Genomic DNA, 22,416 nt, shown 5'->3' on the forward strand with positions numbered 1-22,416 from the left:
CAGAAACAGATTGCATGGAATTGCCGACTTCACCACATTCAGTCTCAGACTGGTAGCAGACTGGTTCTGTCTTATGACAACATTTATGGCAGGTTTTAGCGATGGTGCACTTGACAATGTAATTTTGCAACAAAAACAACACAAGTGAGATAGTTTTGTTATGGGATTAAACAGATGTTGATAGAATTTAACTAAAAAAGAAAGTTGATAAATTGCAATGCTCAGCATATTGCATAATGCTGAAAAATAATATAAATTAAAGTTGTAGCATGAGTGACGTATTGTGTGTCTGGTCATTCCCACCTCTACTGCATACCCACCTGTTTTCGGCCACTGAATTTATCAGATTGACGATATTGTGTCCTGCATGTCTTTCGTACAAAACAAACTTCTGTATGAACATCACTGTCACAGTAACGAGCCTTTTCTTGAGTTGTGTGACACGCAGTTTTAGCTTAATATAAATTATCTTTGCTGAAACGAGGCTATTACAATTAACAACAACAACAACAACACATTGCTTATACATAGTGTCCCCGCAATCTGTCGCTGCGTCAAAGTGTGCTCATTCTGGGCCCGCCTGCTGTTTGCACAGAGTGGAAATCTCCATCTGCCGGTAATGTGTGACGGCCCGTGTATGAGTGCGCGCTCACGCCGTGCAGACGCACTCTGTGGTTTGGCGAGCACACGGGGTTGTATACGCTTTATCATTGCCGCTTCATGCCCAGCAGCATTTCTCTCTCCTCCATCCACGTTTCACCACAGCCGCATAGCGACCTTCAGTGCACCTCGCTGAATGCTGTGTGTTCGCGTTGGTCCGCCGTGGCTGCGATTATCACTGCTGCTGGAGGGAAACGGATCGCCGTGCTGCATCACTGTAGCCCGCTTTGGATGACATTTGGGTGTAGGCTGTTCTGACTGTAATAGCTACCATGGCGAAAACAGTCGCCTTATCCGGCGCAGTCACAGGTAAGCCTGGTGTATGTGGGGTTTGTTTACACTCCTCGTCGTGGATTTAAAGCAGACTCATGCATGACGCAACTCATATTAGCGCTGCTGCTTTATCTGCCTGACGCTGTGCGGTGATGATCCAGCTCCAGCGTCTTTTTTCTCTCTCTCACTTAATAGCCACTGTGGGGATGGCAGTAATGTCTGTAAAGTGCATGCCCGACCTCACTTTCATTGAAAAAAAAAAAGCTAAATCACTAATCCAGAGTAAACGCGAGCAAGAGAAATGCGTTGTTTCTTTGTGTGTTTCTGTCGTTGTGTGAGCTGTGTGGGGGTAGATATCAATGCTAGGGCTTTGATAGGGGGTCCCATGCTGAGCCCATGTTGCTCTTTATTATTATTACCATTATTTTTGTTTTGTTTGCTGTGACGACGCTCAAAAAAGGTCCAAATGGGTGGAGGTACGAGAGAGGCCTGTGGGTGATTTTACAAGAAGTCATTTCTGTTCAGACTTTGTGCAATAAAAATAGCAATAAGCTGAATAATAAGCTTTCACTTTGTTTAGCTTCCACCCTGTACACCGTGAAAGAGGAGAAATATCCCTGATGCACAATAATCAAATTAACTATCATGACGAAAGATTTGCCCGTGTCACTGTAGTTCACTGCTTCATACAGGAGAAAGATGAAAGGACTGAATATTTACACCTCTAAATGCTTTTAAAGCAACTTCATCTCCTTCAGCTTCCACACACACACACACACACACATATATATATAAATATACATATAGATAGATAGATACACACAAATTTATAAAACAGAGACAGCCTGGTCTTTATTACCCTCAAAGCCGTAAAAGCTACAGTCAATAATTGCAACCACCTTACTCAGAGGTAGACTTACCTGTGACCAATAAAAGAGCTCATGTCATCATGGAAATGTTACAAATCGATGAGTGAGCACAGGAATATGTTTAATGAAGTCAGCTGAGCATTAACGTTTAGCTCTCGTGTCTGATGTCAGTCAGATCATGCAGAAAAAGGAGTCTGTGTTGTCTGCCAGATTTCAGCAGGCAATAAAAGCCCTGACTGGAAAGGTAGTAATTCACTTGATGAAGTGAAGCGACTGGCTGTGTGAGGACAGTTCAGCCAGCGATGCACAGATCGATTGAGTGAATCTGTGGAATTAAAAAATTTTATGGCTGGGCTTTACACTGATGATGTCCTACTGACTTATTTCAGGATTCATTTCAGGACAATAATCATCTCACAGTATAATATTTGATCATTAATGTGTTTGTTTTGACTCTTGAACTTTTAGAAAATGTGTTTGTTCTAAATCTAAAGGGTTTATATTCTGACTTATTACTGTAATTTATGGGTGTCACTCTATTTATTAAGGGAAAAGACTTAAAATGAGAACACATCATGTGACTGTGGTTTATTTTGCTGTGCAAAAGTGTTGTGCAAAAATAGTCTGTGGGAATTAAAAGTGTTATAAATGACTTTTTGGCCTATAATGTGTGAAAAATATCCCAAACATATGTCTCATGAAGTTACTTTGAACGAAAAAGGAATATCACTGTCACATGTTAGAAGCTCCAATCAGTTATTGGTAAAGTGACTGTTACATGTCCTTTGTTTATTTGGGTGGAAAGTGTTAGTGAGAATAAAGAGAGCCAAGAGAGCAGCAGAAATTGTCACAAATATGACATCACAGTTCCATAAACATACTTTAATGGACCAAAAAGGATTAGAATGACTATAATAGGAAAACATTTTAATCTATCGATCTATCTATCGATCTATATATCGATCTATATATAGATCGATAGATAGATATAGATATAAAACCTCTTCATAAATCCTGTTCACTCCAGTGTATTTACCAATATAAGTACACAGGCTAGCTTTTCCATTCACACAGTGATTTTGTGACATTGATGTAGTAAAATGACCGTATCATTTAGATGAACACACCAAGTGTTGCTTTGTTTTGTGCTTTAGGTGAAAAGATGGCACCGCCATCCATCACTCTACTTCCTGACAAGAAATCTCCAACAAACAGTCACAGCTCTCCAGCCCGGACTGGAAAAAACAGTGAGTAATCCTCTCTGGCTTCTGTCACATAAATCACACTTTTCCTTCCATTAATCTGTTTAATCTGGATTAAATTCACTTACTCTCCAATCATTTGGACTTTTGCACAATTGCTTATAGATTGCAGGCCTGCGAATATTAGGGCAGCGTGCTTGAGGGCCTTGTTGTTATCGGTGAATGGAGGAGCGGCTTGTGAACGCTCAACAACAATAACAAAAAGCAACAGTCAGCATATGTGGACTGACTCCCACATGGAGGATAGTTTCCTCCCCTGTCTTGCTTGTTTTGGCACTTCTTGACTGAGCATTTTGCCACACAGACGCCCCTAATCAAACTGAATCAATGTTTCCCTCTGCTGATGAGAAAGTAGCAGTGCACTGATGTCACCCCACTTTATGCAAAGCTGAGTGTCCTTTCCCTCCATCCCTCCAACCAGCCCCATCTAACACAGAGAAGAAGCTACACATGAATGGGCACGCTTCCCCTTCCCACCTACCTGCTAATGTCAGCAGCAACCATGGAGGTAAACCAAGTAAGTTTCAACTTTTGTTTTTGTTTTATTTTTTTCTTTTATTGCCACTGCCCTGTTTTTGCTCTCTAATATCTTTCCTCTTTCAGTTCTGGAGGGTTACTTGAGGACAGACGACAGGATGCGTTTAGCCAAGGAGCGGCGAGAGGAGAGGGAGAGAAGCCTGGGTAGGTGATGTCCTGGTTTTTGTTTTGTTTTCTGTTGGCCTCTGGCTTTTTGTTCCTTTCCAGTTTCAGTCACTCGTTTTTTCCCCCTTCTTCTGCAGTCTAATTGGTTATAGAAGGGCTAGAGGATGCACTTTGAGTTCACTGGGTTTTTGATACGATGTGCTGTGTCACTTTAGAGAGTTTAAGGTAGGAAAGTCCGCAAAAGTAGGTCTCCTACTTGCAGATAATCCCGCAGCGCCAGCGGTGACCTCATGATGACCGGGTTTTCTCACTTCATGATTTCATCTTGGGCGTGGATAGAGACACAAACTCAAGCAAATTAAATTGAACCAAACCAATTTACTAAAGAGAAGGAAAGTCATGGTATGTGTGATGCATGAACAAGCAAAGAGCAAAAAGACACTCTGTCTCTCTCAGCGGCCCGGGAACAGCTAATCAGGGAGAAGGAGCGCAGAGCTCGGCTGCAGTATGAACGCACAGTGGAGGAACGCTGGAGGCGGCTGGAGGAGCAGAGGCAGAAAGAGGATCTCCGCAGAGCTGCAGTGGAGGAAAAGAGGAGGCAGCAGCTTGAGGAGGAGCGGGTCAGCATTTTGTTGTTGTGTGTTTGTGATCAGTGAGTATGGTGAAGTTGTAATGTTTGTGTAAAAGTCACCTCTGCTGTGCTGCATTCAGGAGCGTCTCGAGGCCCTGATGAAACGCTCTCTGGAGCGCAGCCTCCAGCTGGAGCAGAGGACAAAACGCTGCAGCAGAGGCTACCATCAAGGAGCAGGTAAGGATAGTCTGGGTTTTTTTTCCTGAGAACAAAAAAGCATGGAAGCATATTGTGGGATGGTCTGAAATAGCAGAATACTGAAAAGACACTGCAGCTACATTTTGCTGTATTTCTGTTAGATAACATAACACAGACAAACACTATGTGTGTGTTAAAGAGGGTTGATCATGGCTGACAGCCTGGCTTCTGAAATGCGCGTGAACAGAGATGTTTTCCTGTTTTTCTGCAAAGCATTGGTGGAATTACACAGCATGGGTGTATCGCTAATCAGCATCTTTTTGAAGGACAGTTTCTCTGCTCGGTAGTGACAAATGTCCCCCCATCCTCATTCGTATGCAACTTTGTCTCTTTCCAGGAAAAAATCCAAACCTTGTTTCATGTAGGAACTATTTTCTTTCTACTAAACTACACCTGCCAACCAAAAGAAGCATGCATACAGTATAGCTGATATTAGAGCTCAGCTGAGGGGAGGGCGGGGGCTAATGTTTGCATCCTGTCACACTGATGCAAGTCTGTCGTCATAGGTAGATACACACACCTTTCTATACAGTAGGCAGGTGTGGGTTGATAGACAGAAAATAAATTACATGCAACAAAGTTTGTGGATTTCTATTGAGTATCAGAAACATGATTTCTGGAAAGACACACCTCACTTTTATGTGTGTGTTTTTTGGCACTACACAAGGGAAGACAATGGATAATATGGGCCAGAATAAAAATATGTCAGTTTCATTTTGGAGAGAACTGTCTGTTCAAACGTCTGCAAATGAATGAAGCAAAGTAGCTGATACACTAACTCCATGTTTATACACTCAAAAATATGCAAAAACTACAAATAGCATCTTTAAATTAAAGAAAAAAAATGTTTCTGTTACATGGCTTCACAGCACCCCTGCTGGTCTCTACAACTGGATAAGGAATTGCTCAGATAAACTGTTCACAAATGCTCTGTTTGCTCTGCTCCGCCCGCTGCCTATAGGTGACTGTGAGAATGCCCCACTCCCTCTCTCTGCTGCCTCCGCCTTTTCCCATGGCATTGCCTCCCCCATTCCTGCTGTCAGCGAATCTGGTAAAGTTTAGCCCCCCTTGCCTCCCAAATCCATTACCCCACCTGTTCATCCAAGAGTTACCGTGTGCTTTGTGTCCGGCAACTTTTTCTTTCTGTAACGCACGCCTGTTAAGCTACTCTTTTGCTCAGTTTTATAGCTTCTTTGCTTTTGTATGTTTTGCAGGCTTCGTTGTGTATGTTTTTGCAGTGGTTTTTACATTTGAGTTATTTGCAAAGACAGCATAGAGGCACAGCACTGTGAACACAGTACTATGCCTTCAGGGATTGAAATCAAGACAAAGATGTTATCAGAAAAAGAGGTTTTGCTGTCATATTTCAAAACTTTTATCCTAAAATACTTGTCTTAATCTGATGAAACATAATTTTCACATAAAAGCACGCAGAAATATTTCAGTTTGCTTTTCTTTGCCAACTCCGCAGCACATCTGCGAGTAGACCACCATGCAGGAGAAAGAGGAAAATAAAAGTGCACAGTGTCAGCTTTTTCACAGACTGAATCTTGTTAGTTTAAACTTGTTTCCTCCATAAATTCATCATCATCAAGCCTTCGTATATGAATTTTTTGCTGTGTTTCACTGTGGCAGGGACATTCCTGTAATCCAGAAAACAACTTCTGGATTAGTATTTAAATTCTGTAGTTAAACTCTGGATCCTGGGTCTGAAATGCTGGAGGGTGTTTTCAGAGTTTGTAGATGGGTCGGGGTGTTTTATTGTGATAACCTGAAATTAGGTTTTCAGAGTAAGAGCAGCTAAGGGGTGCTGCCTTTGGGTCCCTGGAGCAGGCGGTTTCAGAGATTAATCGTAAGTGACCTAGAATAAAAATATGTGCACAAAAATAGACACAGATACAGCCACACTGAGATGACTGCACTCCTTAGAGACTATTCAGCTTGATGACAAGGTGCAAAGATGGCAAAAAAAAAATATGACGTGGGTGTTGCAAGGTGGTCAGTGTTTAGGGCCTTTGCTTTTGTAATTTGAGTTTGCACAAAATCTGTCTGTTTTCATTTGCAGTCACAAACCAAATGTTGGGAGTGGGTTTCTGCACTGTTTTTCACAGCCACTGTATTGCCACATGCGTGGTTGCATCATGCTGCACTGTAGTGCATTGTTAATTGCTAAAATGAAAGTGTTAATACCTTATTATGTCTGACTGATGGCTGAATCACAAAAACGAAGGCCTCCAGCTCTGATACCATGTAGCTTATTTTCTGCTGTAAAAATAAGTGTGTAAGCTTTAGTTGTATGCAGCACGTGCTGTCCAGTACTTTTACTGCTGTGTCTTTATCTCTCTATCAGTGAGTATCATTCACCAAGATTTATTTCTGTCATCATGCAGCACCCTGCAGCCCTCACAGGTCATCTTTCCACACCTCGGTGAACCGTGTAGATCACAACAGAGCTGGACTTCAGGGAGGCTCTCAGTCCACTCCCAACACCCCAAAGGTTAGACCTTGACACAACATCTTTAAGAACGAGACATTAGTGGATACAGGCTATGATTTAAATGAAGCTAACACTTCTTACAGAAAGAGCGGCTGCGCAGAGAGAGAAGAACTGCATCCCCAGGTTGTGGGTCCCCTGTGAGAAGATCTGAATCTCCTGCCAGTTTCACCAAACATTTGGCTTCCCCTCCCACCCCTTCCAAGTAAGCTAAACTGCTGGTAAAAGGTGGGCAAATGTATCTCTGAGCATGAGCAGTACTTTGTTCAGTTTGTCATAAAACTATATTCTTAAGCTGGACATCTCCTTCTGTGTGCCTAGGATTCGCGCCCAGTCTCCTAGCAATGCACATCAGTACCATTACTCACCGACAAGACAGCGCCCCAACCCGAGTGATAATAGAAAAGCAGAAAATGACAAGGCGGGAAAAAAGGGCGAGTGCACCAAAGCTGAGACTGCAGTGAAAAAGAGCGCTGACATCAACAGCTTAATTTCATCTCCACCAGCTCAGAAGAATATGGCCAGTACTGAAATCGCTAAAACCAAATCCTCCGATAAGTACCTCAAAGGAGACACTATTGAAAAATGTCAGTCGCCTGAAAGAGGAAACCAGCTGACTTCCAAAGGAGATCCCTTAGAGAAGATGACACAGAGCAATTTTCTGGATGGAGACAAGAAAAAAGGTGGATTCTATAAGTTCCTTTTTTTCCCCTTTACATTCAGTTTTAGTACATATGGAAGAGTCTTACTCCATGTTTGTTTATGTGATAGAAGCAGCACCATGCACAGGCAAGGTGGCTGCTGGCACATCAAATGCAGAGGAGGCTAGCAGGTTGCTGGCTGAGCGTAGGCGCCAGGCTCGGGCTCAGAAAGAACTGGAGGAGAAAAAACGGGAGCAGCAAGAAGAAGAAGGAAGGTGAGTTGATTGATCTGGAATGACCCTAAATAAGGTCTGGAATACACGTAAAACATGTTGATGACAAATTCATATGCATGTGGAGCAGGTTACCAGAGGAACGGAAGCAACTTGCACAGGAGCAGCAACGGCAGGAGCCAGTGAATCAGCAAGTGAAAGAGAGAGGAAGGCGTGAGGCAGACACTCATTTGAAACAAGAAGAAGAGAAACGGAAGAAGGAACAGCAGGAGAAGGAGCTACAGGCCCAGATGGACAGAGAGGTCAGTGGTCTTTATAAAGTGCTGGTCTGTTATTATTGCTAATTATTCTGCATTTAGATTTTTGTAGATTTCTTGTCTTTAAAAATTTTGGATTACTGTATAAATCATTGCAGTCTTTGGCTATGTATGGATCTTCTTGCTCTCAACAGAGAGAAAAAGCCAAAGTCCTGGCTCAAGAGGATGTGGAGCGTCAGCGGCAAGACAGAGAACTGCAGACACAGCAAGAGGAAGAGGAGCGGCAACAAAGAAAAAAGGTTATTGTAGACACAGACAAATCAACTGCTGTATTCAGATTGCATTTCTTCTCTTGAAATATCTGTTTGAATATCTGGAAAGTTCCCAGAGTGATTGAATATTGATATTCTTTTCCAGAGAATTGAGGAGATTATGAAGAGAACTAGGAAGGGTGAAGCTGAGTCGAAGGTACTGTAAGAGACAGCTTCTGTCCTCATACAGTAGACCTGCTGCCTTTAAGCACCCGCTGACTGTTTGATATTTTTTTCTTTTGACTTTAATTTATTACAACTTTCTCATGTTGTTATCTTTATTAAATTCTATCATTGGTGATACTTTGGTTTAGTGTCCTGATTGCCTTAAATGTTTACTTGATCGTCTCTGTTCTGCGCTGAATCAGATGGAGGAACAGGTGGAGACAAAGCGCGTCTCGCCACCAGGTTAGTGTGTTATTCAGTCCCCCCTGCTGATCCGCTAAGTTTTGCTTGCTGGTCCTGCTTACTGTGCTCTGCTGTAAAGAAGCAATCGGGGCATGCGAGGTTTATGATTTAATTCAAGGGTTCTCAAACTTTTGGGTGCCAGGGCAGCTGCTCCTTACAAGGGAGCACATTTTCTAAGGGCCCCCTCGTAGTCCCAGCACCAATAAGCAACAAGCTTCTAACAGTCCCATTCAGAGTGTCATTGCAACTGTGTGTTTCCACGCCTGTGTCATGGTATTAAACACCAACGCATTTCAGTTGGTTTAGGTGCAAAACAGTTGTATATTTTCAGCATACCCTTAATGCTACTAGGATCCAAATACAAAATTGTCTTCCTGTCTGACTTCATTTACATCTGACGAGACGTAGTGCATACTGGCCATCCCGTTTCAGCTCTCAAGAAAACCAAACTCAGCATGTCAGCCAACTCAACCAAGCTATGCAGCAGTGAGAAGGGTTTGTTGCACCCTGAATGTCACCCCGATGGCTATGGATATTCCCCCGGACCCCACTTTGAGAACCACTGATTTAGCTTGAATGAATTTGCAGTAGCTAATTTTGAGCATGTGCCACAGCATCTACATTTTTATGATTTGGCTTGTTCTGGTGCTTTGGCTTTGATTATTCAGAAGAATGAGTGTGACCCTCAGCTGATGAAGCCACATTTCTAAGCATTTAAAATCTTTCATGGTGTTTCTGCAACGTTTGGTGGCGTATGAGGAGACAAGGACTTCCTTCCTGGTGCTGAAAGGGCACCTTTCAGTGAAGTGCCAAGGGAGCTGACTGTAAAATTAGCCGCTCTTGAAAATGCCCTTGGAAGATTTATTCAGCTCTGTCTCTAGCGGGCTGCTCTGCACAATCTGAGCTTATGCTTTATTTGAGCTGTCCTTTTGTTTTTTTACCTGCTAAGCCGATGCTGTGGGTAATGACATCTGTGATATCTTCTGCTAAAACTTAAATTACATGTTAATGTTGAACTGGACAGTCGACACAAAGGAAAGCCCACTGTAAAAGATACATCTTTTAATTCTTCACAGGCAATATAAAGACTATTCAAAGCAATGCTCAGGTTAAAGAGCCAGCAACCAAAAAGGTTGACTTTCAGGTTAAAGAGCAGGTCATAGTTCAGGTCAAAATAAAGGACACTGCTCTCGGGAAGACAGACACAGTCACAGCAGCAGCACAGATGGACAATCAGAAGCAAGTAAAAAACAACACTCATCTCGTGACGCACAGTGTTCCTGACAAGAAATCTGAGACAAGACAAACCAGGGAAGAGATTAGCAGCCACCTTAAAGTAGCCAAAGCCTGTGTACTCCAGCAAGAGGGGGGAGAGATGGAAATGAATGTAAACCAGCAGCACAGAGCAAGTGTTAATGTCACAGACCAAATCACGAAAGACCCCACAAAGCTGAGGGGAGAGGGCGTTATGATGAATAGTGGAGGAAAGGGTGAAGGAAGTGCCTTGAAGAGGAGTGCTCCAACAGCTGAAGCAAGCAAAGAGCAGAGCGTGGATGTGCCAGCAGCTGACAAAGCTGGGGGAAAGGATAAAGGAGGGTCCCAGCTTGGGGTTGGTAGACCTCCTGTGAAACCCCTTCCAATGGGAAACCTGTCACCACCAGTCATCAAGCTGGAGCCACTCGATGTGAAGCACACAGGGTCTTGCAATGAGGTGCAGTCGATGGAGGTCAGGTGAGTCATTAGGTAACACTTTATTACTAAAATGTGAGGGTGAGGGGTGGGGGTGGGGGGGACTGTATGAATATGTAATATATATGATTTCTCATATTGTCATATTTCAGCCCGGCCTCAAAGGAAGAACTCATTTCGATCCCAGAGTTCTCACCTGTCAATGAAATCCAGAGCAGCGGCATGAGTAACACCCGGGCCCTTGAAGAACTGATGGACCTGACAGGGAGCGTCACCTATGCTAAACTGTCCTCTGAAAGCAGCATCGGTGACTGCAACAAGAACCTCATTGAGGGTGTTGTCAGTCCCGTCTCAGACTCAAAGCTCATTGGGGTGGCACCTCCGTCCTCGAATAAACTAAGCATCAAGTAGCCGATTACTTCCTTTCTCTTCCCCTCTTGCTTGCCTTGTCTCTGTCCTCTCCATCTCTGTCTCTCACACACAGGCACACATACGCTCACAAGGATGTCACATTTTGGATATGTGCTCTTGTGTCATTAAAATAATGGGAATAGAGCCATAGAGATTGACCTAAAAATGTACAATATGACCTTCAATATAAACAAAACATCTCCTATTTAGTAATAACATAGCAAATGACTGTGTTACAACTGTTGTGAATCTGCAGTTCTTGTTTTGAGGACAAGTATCCACATATGACAGACAGTCAGTAGATGTGTGACCCGATGGAGGAAAAAAATATCAGGGATTTGAATACTAGAAAAATTTCAAAAACATACTATTACTTAAATACATTAGCTGGGGAAGAGCTTGCCCTGCACAGATTCTTTACTGGCTCCCAGTTCATTTTCATGTTGTATTAAAGCCTGCTCAGAGCACTGATGACTGTAGCCTTTCCTAACACCCTCCTAAGCCTTTAAACGATATTCAAAGTGTTGCTGGGAAGGCAAGACTATTTAATGTTCATGACAGGTTTATTTTTAATGCTGGCAATGTTACTGGTGTGTGTATTGATATTGGATTTACGTAACAAACTAAAATCCAGGCAGACTACTCCAACTATGTATTATTTACTTTCTCTCCCAGCAAACCATAATCTTGATATTTTCCCTTTATTCCCTTTTCAAATCTTTCTAACTGCATGCAAATGAGGAGGGAAATGACCTTAAAAAATTCCAAGTAAACTTGAATGTTGCAGCAAACTAAAAACAAGTCATGTCACCAATGCAAAGAAAGTACCAGTATGTTGCAGAGCAGAACCAGTCTTCTACAAATATACAGAAATCAAGAAAGCAAGGCAGCCTTAAACTTCTTGTTATTTAAAAAGATATCTGTAGGAGTGCCTTGCTGTGTCTGACCCAGTGCTAACTTATTTCCCTCTATGTCTGGATACTGAACTGGACTGAAGGACTGAAGGGCGCAGGGACAGGAATGTTTGCTGAGCGACTTGCAAATGATCTGGCCTGTAGCTTTAAAGATACTGTTTACTGCTGACCCTTACATCTGAGATCATGAACACTTCTTCAACAATTCAGTGACATTCACTTTCTGTATTGCGTTAAAATGTATTTTCAGTAGAGATGCCTTATCTGGGACTGAGCAGCTGCTTTACTTCAGTGCTTATTTTGTGTTTATCTTAACTTGATCACTGGGATAGTTGTGTGTCTGTGACCTGTAATACTTGAAACTTGGTTTGAAATGCATCATGTCTGCCATGGTGTAGACAGTAATGTCGACATTCAGTGCAGTTAAGAAGTGACATTTAGTTTTTGTTGTCAAACAACCCAAATCAATGGCCATATAACAGTCTTATGCAAAGTAACCACATTGAAATATAAATCATATATCTGAGTTATGGTTTGATATACACATCTATATATATTTTGCATATTCAAACAGCTGGAGGACTGGAAAATGGTTATGAATTAATAATACACAAAGCCACATCAAAGAAGTATTCATGCTTGCTCATTGCTATACATGAAACCAGTGTCAGTCACCTAGCGTATGTAATTACTGTAGACATTGTGCATGATTAGCATGGATATCTGAAACAATAAAGCGCAAAACTGAGAATTTCGACTTTTTTGGCTCTGTGGTCATGTGTGCCTATTATATGAAGCACGGGTGCTGAGGATCATAAGCACTCAGCAGTCTGCAAAACCCAGAAATGAACACTGACTATGATTATTTACTTGCACCATGTTGATAACATTTTTTTCTACCTGTTTCGCGTTATTTATTTACTGACTTCTTGCGGTGGGTAGGATATCCTTCAGTTTATGCAATATTATTTAAACTAAAATGATTGCTACGATAGAGTCATGACACAGAAGGTGGCGCTAATGCGCCTTTAAGCTTTTCGCTAACTCCCGAGAAAAATACAAGAAGAAGCAGTAGAAGAAGAAGAAGGCCGTGAGACGACCAGTGCTGTGTCGCGCTCAGCGTTCGTCTTTCACTCTTCCGTTGCGTTTAGGTAAGTACCTCTCGAAATGGCCGAATTGCACGCATTGGTGAACCTTTTGTTTTATTTTGTATAACGTGTTGTTACTCCTTTGAAAGGATTCGGGTGAATGTCATTTTGGACGGTTAGCGTTAGGACGTTACCAACTAACGAAATATCCCAAGTAGCTAGCTATGCTCAGCTAACTTTGCAATTAGATGCGCTTTCTTCTTTTTTTCAAAACAACAAAACAAAACAAATGTTGACCTAGTCAAAAACATTGAGGCAATGTACTCGGGCCTGGCGTGGGGTGGTTTTCACTCGTGCTTGTCTGGTGTTATTTTCACCAACAGCTGAAGCGAGCTGATGCCAAAAATGGAAGCACGGTCAGCTCTGCTCCTGGACGAAACTAAAACGGCGGCCACCATGGTAAACCCACCCAGCCTACCTACGCGTACTGTTTTTAAGTTAGAATTTACGATGATACAATCAAGCCTGTATTAATGGAGGTCACCTGGTTTTTGTCTTTTCGTAGCAAACTGTTTAGCCGTCGAGTTTAATTAGGGTCGCCACAATGAGCCAAGAGGCTCTGGTAAAAGGAGGTGTGGGAAATGTGGTCCCTTCATAGCGGTGTTATCGCAATTTCTTACTTATTGTCACGACTGGGATGCTCTAAACATGATGAATTTAGGCGAATATAAACAACATGTTCGTTAGAAACGACAAGCAGTCGGCGCTAAAATAAAAACTCCTCTCCTTTTCCTCTGTAGCTCTTTTTTTTTTTTTTGCAGTTTTTTTTTTTTTTTTATATCTTCGTAACATCCTATTTAGTGTTTATTCCTTTAGAAAGTGACTCTAAAGTTTCCGCGAAAACCTCTCTATAAGCAAGTATGGACACTGCGCAGCCATCTTGGGTAGTTGTTTTGAAGGAATATGTAAATTACAGTTGATTTCAATGGAAACCGGACTTAAAGCCTAAAAAGCCAACTTGTCCCATTATAATTAAACTCAATTTTTAACTGGAAGTAAATGGAACTATATATCTGTCAATATTAGATGTTGCACATGTCTGCTTGTCTTTGTATTGGGGGGGGGGGGGGGGGTAGTAGTAGTAAAGTTACCTATTAAAACACATCAAGTGCTTAACCAAGATGTGGATGGCCGAGAAGTCAGGATAGGCCTCTTTGAGAGTCAATGATTTCAATTTCTTTTTGTCCATAGATTATTCACTGTCTGCCAAAAATGGTCCGAACGCATTTTGGACCACCACGCTTAAAGCCCAGGTAATGTCTTTTAGTTGTATCTAGTTGCATTAGCATCACCTGGTGTTATGTTCATCATAAAGTTTATAAGTTAATGACTTAACATGAACTCTGGACTTCATTTTTAAAAATGATTTAGTGTTTGGTGGAACTTACTAGTTTTTGTTTCTTGTGTCCTGTTAGACCTTATGGAGATAGTCATGCTACTGGACACAATGAAGGCAATTACAACCCCAGTTCTAGAAGTCGAAGAGATGCCCAGGGCTACCCAGCAAAGCCTCCACTTAACTGGAGGGAATCCAGAGGTAGAGGACGACCCCCACCTGTCAGAAGAGTTCCTCTGATGGGAGAGCAAAGGGAGCCACGTTTTAATAACTGGAGGTCCCAAAATCAGGATTCCTTTCAACCGTACCATCCTAAAATGGAACCACACCATAGCCAGAGACGGCTGCCTCCATCTAGGCCAACCCGCTCCCCTCAAGTCCAGCATCAGTCATCATCTCATGGTCCTGCGCAAGGACATCATAGTCAGAGAGGTCCATCTTTTCATGGTCACCCCTCTGGTCACAGATCATCTTCCCCAAGGCATTTCCGTGGCCACCCAGCTGATAGGAGGCCAGGCTCTGCACCGGGCTACCAGGGATCTTTCAAAGGCCCCAAAAGGCAGTCAGGCTTTCCTCATCAGGAGCAGCGGAGTCGAGACCCTCGAGGGAATTACAGTCCAAGAGAAAGGCCCACTCAGGAACACTCGGGTCACAACGTGAAGCGCTGGCACGAGGCTGGATCATTCTCACATAATGGGCAACATGGGCCCTCGGGGTCACAGAGGAACCCCAGAGAGATGCATGCGAGAGGCTCGTGTACAGAGAGGTACAGCCGTGAAGCAGCAAGCCCAGCTGGGTAAAATTATTAAAGCAGAGGCCTGAAGGTGGCCAGTCCTCCCAGTCAAAGGGGCTGTAATGATTACTTCTACTATGTCCCAGCTCATAGTTATTAGAGGGGGTTAATGGGGGGACCTGTGTAAATGTGGTTGTACCTGCCATTGAGGAGTATCACACCTGTAAATACTCTTTGAAAACGTACTCCTACCTGTTTACTTCTGTCATTTAAGAGTTAAGTTCCGTCTCCAACTTAAAATGGCAATGGATCTGTCATTATAATGATTTCTCTATTGTTTGATGGATATGCAGGTGGTCATCTGAGCAAGACTCCAGGCGCCAGCGTGCTCCCATGGAGAGGCAGGGTAGCCGATCCCACAGTAGAGAGAGGGCACAAGATGTGCCTCACCCACCTCCTTACAGATCCCCTTCATGGAAAGGAGGCCCATCACCTTCATCCTCCTACCACAGGGGCCCTCAGGAGAGGCAAATGGCAGGACCCCGCAAGAGGAGGATATCAGACATCAGCATGTCCTCCTCGGACGCAGCACTGGAGCATGGCAATGCAAAACAGATCCGGAGAGTGAGACCCCAACTGCTCAGCATTCCCAGGCCATTTGGTGGCAAACCCTTGTCTCTTAGGGATAGAAGTTTCCTGGTTAAGAGCCGACAAGTCAAAGCAGAGTCACTCATGAGGCTCAGAATACCCCCATATGTGCGACCGAGGTTTCGCCTGGGTGATTCTGCTTTACAAGGAAATGCCAGCTCTGTTCTTGCTCTCAGGAAGAAACGTTTCCAATTAAATGCAGTACCCCTGAGAAAAGTGGAGACAAGAAGGGGAAAACCCCCACAGTCACTCCCCAGAGAAGAAAGCAGTGCCAACAAGTCTTCCAGAGACTCTGATACAGGAAAAGAGCAGGTGGAGTCTCGTCGGTCCATGAACGCGCACAGGTACGGTATTTTCCTTGTTGCACTGTTCGCAGGGGCTTGATGATGATTAGGAGGTCAAGAATGTCTCTATGTGAAAGGGGTCCCAACTGTGGAAAAAGGAGATGTCGTGATGAGCTAAATGTGCAGCAGTGGTTCGGTTGATGAAAATCCACAAATGTTTTCACATGCCACCTTCACATACCACCACATATGTATCAGAGTATCTACCTGTCAAGTGGGATGGAGAGAAGTTTTATGCGTCTGTTACACAGGATCTAATTTAAATCTTCGCCAAAAGATTTAATAACCCCCTTGATGAAGAGTTTGGAAAACTTATTTGAGCTTTGCTGTCAAAGGATTCTTCTGTCAGCACTTGCTGACTTGATCTCAAAAGAAGTGCTCGTCAGCATATTCTGAAGCCCTTTTCATCCACAAATTGATGTTAACAGCTCTCATGTAAAACAATATGTCGCTGTATGCAAAACAAGATAAATGATGGGCGTGAAGAGGACCGCATTTGCCATCACCTAAACTGTAATTACATGCTTCACCTTAGTGGAAACATGGTGTTCAGAAGTGTGTTCACGAGAGACCCCGGTGAACAATATATAATACTAATATATATGAAGGAGAACAGGCGAATACACATACTGCAGCAGTCGTGGTCATCGCGTTGTCAAGTTCTGATCTTGCACAGAGCTTCCTATCCAACCCCCCCCCGCTCCTAACTCGGCTCTCCAGATAAGGAAACACATTATGTCTATGCTCTATCAAGAAGCAGTTAAGCAGCCCATCATAACCTCAAAACAAATGGCGCAAATCAGAAGACGAGGTCACTGTGCTGCTGAAGGCTCCATTGGGCTGAAATTTTATCACAGCCTCCTGAAAATGGTGCGATTGTCACTAAATACAGCGATTGTTGCCTTAAAATGCGTATTTCCTTGCAGAAAAAGAAATCTGAAAGCTTTACATTGTTTTATGACTAATTACTGTTCAGGGTGTTAGGATATGAGACAGAAAAATCGTAAGACGAGCCAAGAAGAAAGCTGCACATACAGTCATAATTTCAAGACGGAGGATGATTGCAGAGACCAAAAAGCCAGTAAATCTCAAATAAACTGGGACACTGGTTAACATGGCTGCTGTTCATAGTAGCTGGCGAAGTGCACTTGCATTTATTTGCAGTGATTAATTAGTTGAGCCATAACCCTTAATTTGTTCCCTTCATATAATCCAGTAAACAAACTAATGCTTGAGTCTGGAAAACATAAAATATTTAAAACCAGAGACAAGGAATTGAGCAAAAATTTTAAAAACAACCAAAAAAGCCTCCCAAAATCTAGCACTTACCACAGTCAGGACTTTTTCTCCTTGAGCTTTCATCAGATGTGTGCGTCCAGTATGCAGACACTGGAACTTCCAGGCATTTTAGCCACTCTGTGTCAGGCAGAAGTAAAGCAAATTCATTTTCAGCAGAAGGACTGGATCAGCTTATCAGAATCAAATGGTTTGGACAAACGTAACCATGAAGCTCAGTGGTGCTACATCATTGCCAATCAGCACAATGAAGAGGAGCCAAACTGCTACTTGCACTTCATGCAGTGGATCTAAGTGCTGGACCTGTTGCTCTTCAGTCACCACAACTTCATAAGAAACGGTCTCATAGCACCCCATCTTTTCTGACATACCCCACATAACTATCATGTCAGTTCTGGAGAATTATTTGAAAATTTTCTAATGAAATGCATGAGGGATAATCACATCAACAAGTTAAATCGGCAACTGTAGAGCTACGCCATGGACAAATCACATCAGATCACCCTTCCTTGTATGAAATGTCTTGATATGACACCTTAAATTTTTTTGGAAAAAGCACTGAGATCACAAAGGTACGCAATATCAGTGAGGCCCATAGATATGACACCAATGGATGCAAAAGAATGGAAAGATATTACAAGACTCCTCAATCCTAATGTGATACTAAAAGAGAACAGATACAAGATCAGCTTTCTCTTTGCATCTGCGTCACATCTTGTTATTTACTTTTATTTAAATCAGTGTGAACGTGAGCTGGACTATCAGGTTACCTATCCCGTCTGATGTCTGACCCAAATCAAATAATAAAGTGTGGATCACAAACCTCATGGACAGTAAAACGTTTGAGCCATTTTACGAGGCAACTGCAATGAAAGTCTCTAACCCAAGCTTGTGAATGCCAACCTGTAAAGACACTACCTTGTCAGTTTCAGGAACCAAAAAAAAAACCCAAACAAACATTCTCTGTCGAATATCACTGATCTACCCAAATGTAAGTTTAAACTACAATGGAAGAGGAAAACTGAGTGCCATTGTAGCCCATCGATGGCAGAACTGGTAAACTGATCCCAGCCTTTTCTTCCAATATACCTAACATCCCAACATTTAAGAAGAGTAGGATTGGATGGAAGCCTCCTTTGTTGGCACTACAAAGCCTCAAGTAAGTCCTCTCTAAACCTGGACTTGTTTGTGAACAGACAACCTTTAGATCATCTCTTGAAACTAAGAAAAACCAAGCTGTGCCTCTACCTTCAGAACTATAGATCACTTGATGACTCCAATCTCAAATCATGGGAAGCCCTTTGGATGATGAAACGGGAAGATGACTAAAGGAACAACATGGTGTGGTCTGATTATAAAGCCTTCAGAAATTCATTCTGACATTGGGGGGAAAAATGCATTGCCTTCCTGCACTTGTGAAAGAGGGATGATAGAAGACTTGATCTGATCTCTTAACGTCGTCCAACATTTGGCTCCTCTGTCAATCACTGAGTAAATGAAGAGAGCACTGATTGATTCAGGGTACAAAAATAGGAGTAAAGGAGCATGGACATTCCATGGGTTTTTTTGTAAGTACCCAAGCGATGCGTGGCTTTTTGAATTGTCAGCATACAAAACAGTTTTGTTCATTACTGGTTTAAATTGCATTACTTAAGAGCTGCCAGGCTTTCTTTTAGTTTGTAGTAGAGGTCTGTTTTTATTCAGAGATTTCAAGTTATTTATGTTCAGAACTGGTGTTCTCAACACCACCTCTGTGACTTTCTCCTCAGATCTTCTCCCATAGAGAAACGTGATCTTGTCGTTTTGTCGCACTGGCCACCTGGACCGAGCTCCTCCTCCAAGGACTGCTCGCCTCCAAAGGGCCGCAGCCCAAAGTCAAAGAGTGGTAAGTCAGGTTTTTGTGTACTTGTCTTATTTCTAATTTTTTTATTTTATTTTTCATCTGATAATCTGTTGAAGGTGTCAACTGTTTTAAGTAGTGTCTTCAAATGTTTTTTGTTTGTTTTAGATCACAGTTCAGATGCCGATACCACACCAAACAGACGCTTCTCTAAGTCAAGTGATACCAGATCTTCTCCTGAAGACAGAAAACAGGAATATTTGGATAAGAGGGTCTTTAGGTACATTGGAAAGAACTATGCCAGTGTTCGAGGCGGTGTTCTTGCTTTACTGGGAGGTTCAGTCTTTTTCAAAGACTGCTGTAACAGCCTCATGCTCTTTTAGCTGTATGGGAAAAATGTATGATTTCACAGAAGCATAAAAATAAGGTATTCTTCAGGTTTCTGATGGCTATTTGTTTTTTGTAGGCCTGTTAATATGATGCATGACAGCTACAGACCTGGGAGACCCTTAAGGAAAGGACCTGGACCCGGACCCATGCAAGTGAGTGAAAGAAACAGTGCTGAAGAAAAGATCATCCATAAAGACAGACTGCTCTAAATGTACAGTAATAATCAGCAAAACTTGTGTAAAACAATGTCAGTCTGCATTAATAAGGTAAAGTAATTAGAATTAAATATCTTTGCAAGATCAAATATGAAAGAAACTAAATAGTCTGCATATGTTAATGTCGACGTTTTCAGTGAAATCATAAAATTTAATGCTGGGCTATAAAACAATCAGAGTACTTTATTGAAGGGAAAGAATGTCAGTGTTGAAAATTGTAGGCTTTTAAATTCAGACAGGCAATAATGTGGCCTGTCAGACATTACTTAAGGGTGTTGTTACGCCACCACAACAGCCAATCATAATGGACATGTTTCTGTTATCTGCAAAAGGACAGCTGCTTAACCTGAAGCTAAGTATTCTTATCCAAATACTTGTAGTGTAGAAAAAGTAAATGTGTGCGGTGACTGAAAGAAAGCCTAAATGATGTTAGATGCTGTTCTCAGATTTTTAAGACATGATTAATAATGCTAGATATTTAATTTGTTCTCAAACTTGAAACAAAAATCATAGGTTTCCAGATTTTCAAGGACATTTTATTTAAACATTTATTTTTGATAAGTTTAAGAGTTGGTGAATAGACTGGTTATTGCAGCTAGTAATTCTCTATTGTGATAAATGTTTTGTCCATATCAACCAACTCTACCTATATTGAGCTTGCAGAGGTATGAAGATAAACTATTATTAACACTTTATAGCATCCTGACATTGAAACTAGTTTAAAAACACAGCAGTAATGTTTTTGGAAAATGTAAAACTAATTTGTATTGTGATTACAGTACAATCACACAAATGCTGTATATACTCAGCTTTTACCATTGTGCTTTTACAGAGAACAAAGTTCACTGGTGGTCCACGGAGGATGGGCCCTGAAATGTCTGGGAATTTTAGAAGACCACTCATGGTAAGTAGAGAGATCATCTCTCTTGTTGGAAAAGAAGCATTCGTTCTTTAAAACGAATTCTTCATTACATGTTTGTTTGTTTGTTTGTTTTTGAAAAAGGAGAGCTTGGTGCCGCGTCCTTTCCCGAATCAGAGACCAGTGTTCAGAAAGAGTTACAGTATCGTGTCCAAATACCGTAACATGAGAGTGATGCGTCAGCGCGCACCGTACAACCGAGGACCCAACCAGCAACGCTGGTGATGACCACTAGTGAGTTGGGAAGCATCAGTGGCTTCAAGTTTGATACGTGCTTCAGAAGCAACACGTAAGAAGATTCTAAAGATTTTTTTCTTTTTCTTGTATAGGTCCTACGTTCAGCTAACATGGATGGAGAAAAATTCTCATCAAGCTCTTTGCTGTCAGGGGCACTGCAGAAAGCTTCACTACAATCCCATCCTGCATTGTGAAAGCTTTTTATTCAATTTATTTTGGTGTTTTACTTTATTCTTTGTAAAAGTACTGCAGTATTTTGGTTGACATTGTCTGTAACATAGGCCATTGTATTATACAGCCCTGCTTTTTCCTCTCTTCAGATGATTTAGTAATTGCTGCTTGTGATTATGGGAGTCCTTGTTTGGGGTTTTTTGTTTGTTTTTTTTAATACCAACAGCGTCACATTTCCGATTTAAGTGCAAAAAAAAAAATCTCTTTAGTATCTGACTTTTACTGTCCATAAAGACCCACGATGAGATGTCTTTGATTAGTCTCAGTGGACACTTGGGTACTACTTGTAAAATGTGTTTAAACACTTTCAATAAAATGAGATTAAGCACTCAGTCTCAGCTTTTTTTCCCAAACAACATTAATAGGGTACAACATTTAAAAATAATACAATGATTTTCATACTGTGTAACCCTTTAATGAGTGCAAAGACCTCGGTGGATACAGGTTTTGGGAGTTGATGCCACAAATGTTTAAATCAGATGCTGTAGATTTCCTGTTTTTGTTTGTTTTTTTTCTCCCGTTTCCTACAAAAATACACACTATCCTGTAATTATACATTTAGAAAATAAGTTTTTTTTTTTTTTTTTTTTGTATTAGGTTTTTTACCTAGATAAATAAAGGACTAATTAAGATTAAAAATCTCATTTCCAAGAGAGACCTGGCAACAAAAGTAAGAATACACGTACCACATAAGTATATAACATTTAAAACATACAATATCCCGTACAAACGTAAAGAATACACAATAACAGATCAAATTAAGAGCGACATTCAAAACAATCACACTGACTAAAAGAGTTATTTTCTCTGAGGTTTATTTTAGTAATTCACAGAAAGTGTTCTTGTACCTTGGTGAAGTTTGAGTGGCAATGGGGGTTGGGGGTCTTTATTGATAGGAAAAGCTAATGAAAATACAGTAAAAAGTTCAAAATCTTCACATTTCCTAAAGCTGTACATTTGATAGGCTTTATTATTTTCACTTAAAATGTTAATGTAAATAGTTAAATATTGTACATCTTTTAAAGTTGGGGCACTGTGAAATTACAGTCATTAGGAATCTTTAGAGCCTTTATTCTCCAAATTACAATTTTAAATGTTATTCAAACCTCACTCTTCATGCTTATAACATGCCTGTGAACCCATAGTATGATTACTGCGTGATACTTATCATGCAGCGTGTAGCCGA

At 41.6% G+C, this 22,416-nt stretch overlaps 2 protein-coding genes across 7 annotated transcripts; both read left to right on the forward strand.

The window, feature by feature from the left end:
• Nucleotides 1-561: 561 nt before the first annotated feature.
• Nucleotides 562-12,650, forward strand: map7d2a (MAP7 domain containing 2a). 4 transcript variants are annotated; one of them, XM_084942273.1, is made up of 17 exons: nucleotides 562-969; nucleotides 2,957-3,049; nucleotides 3,486-3,581; nucleotides 3,668-3,745; nucleotides 4,163-4,326; nucleotides 4,418-4,514; nucleotides 5,497-5,586; nucleotides 6,926-7,032; nucleotides 7,116-7,234; nucleotides 7,351-7,712; nucleotides 7,804-7,945; nucleotides 8,034-8,205; nucleotides 8,355-8,459; nucleotides 8,578-8,628; nucleotides 8,840-8,879; nucleotides 9,956-10,610; nucleotides 10,721-12,650. In XM_084942273.1, the coding sequence occupies exons 1-17, from the start codon at nucleotides 933-935 to the stop codon at nucleotides 10,977-10,979; spliced, it is 2,667 nt and encodes an 888-aa protein (XP_084798399.1). In that variant the 5' UTR covers nucleotides 562-932; the 3' UTR covers nucleotides 10,980-12,650. The 4 variants fall into 4 exon arrangements, with proteins under 4 accessions (XP_084798399.1, XP_084798398.1, XP_084798400.1 ...); XM_084942272.1 differs by having other exon boundaries at nucleotides 563-969; nucleotides 7,801-7,945; XM_084942274.1 differs by having other exon boundaries at nucleotides 563-969; nucleotides 3,486-3,572; nucleotides 7,801-7,945.
• Nucleotides 12,651-12,937: 287 nt separating this feature from the next.
• Nucleotides 12,938-21,562, forward strand: LOC146379029 (uncharacterized). Of its 3 annotated transcripts, none has more exons than XM_084942277.1 (11): nucleotides 12,967-13,044; nucleotides 13,365-13,440; nucleotides 14,233-14,294; nucleotides 14,457-15,173; nucleotides 15,464-16,102; nucleotides 19,168-19,283; nucleotides 19,407-19,518; nucleotides 19,705-19,780; nucleotides 20,676-20,747; nucleotides 20,847-20,996; nucleotides 21,092-21,562. In XM_084942277.1, exons 2-10 carry the CDS (start codon nucleotides 13,378-13,380, stop codon nucleotides 20,985-20,987), a joined length of 1,998 nt encoding a protein of 665 aa, XP_084798403.1. In that variant the 5' UTR covers nucleotides 12,967-13,044; nucleotides 13,365-13,377; the 3' UTR covers nucleotides 20,988-20,996; nucleotides 21,092-21,562. The 3 variants fall into 3 exon arrangements, with proteins under 3 accessions (XP_084798405.1, XP_084798403.1, XP_084798404.1); XM_084942278.1 differs by having other exon boundaries at nucleotides 12,968-13,044; nucleotides 14,457-15,143; XM_084942279.1 differs by lacking the exon at nucleotides 13,365-13,440 and having other exon boundaries at nucleotides 12,938-13,044.
• Nucleotides 21,563-22,416: the final 854 nt, after the last annotated feature.

This window comes from Perissodus microlepis, chromosome 10 (assembly GCF_051167445.1).
Source record: "Perissodus microlepis isolate ML-2025 ecotype Zambia chromosome 10, ASM5116744v1, whole genome shotgun sequence".
NCBI classification, from domain to species: domain Eukaryota; kingdom Metazoa; phylum Chordata; class Actinopteri; order Cichliformes; family Cichlidae; genus Perissodus; species Perissodus microlepis.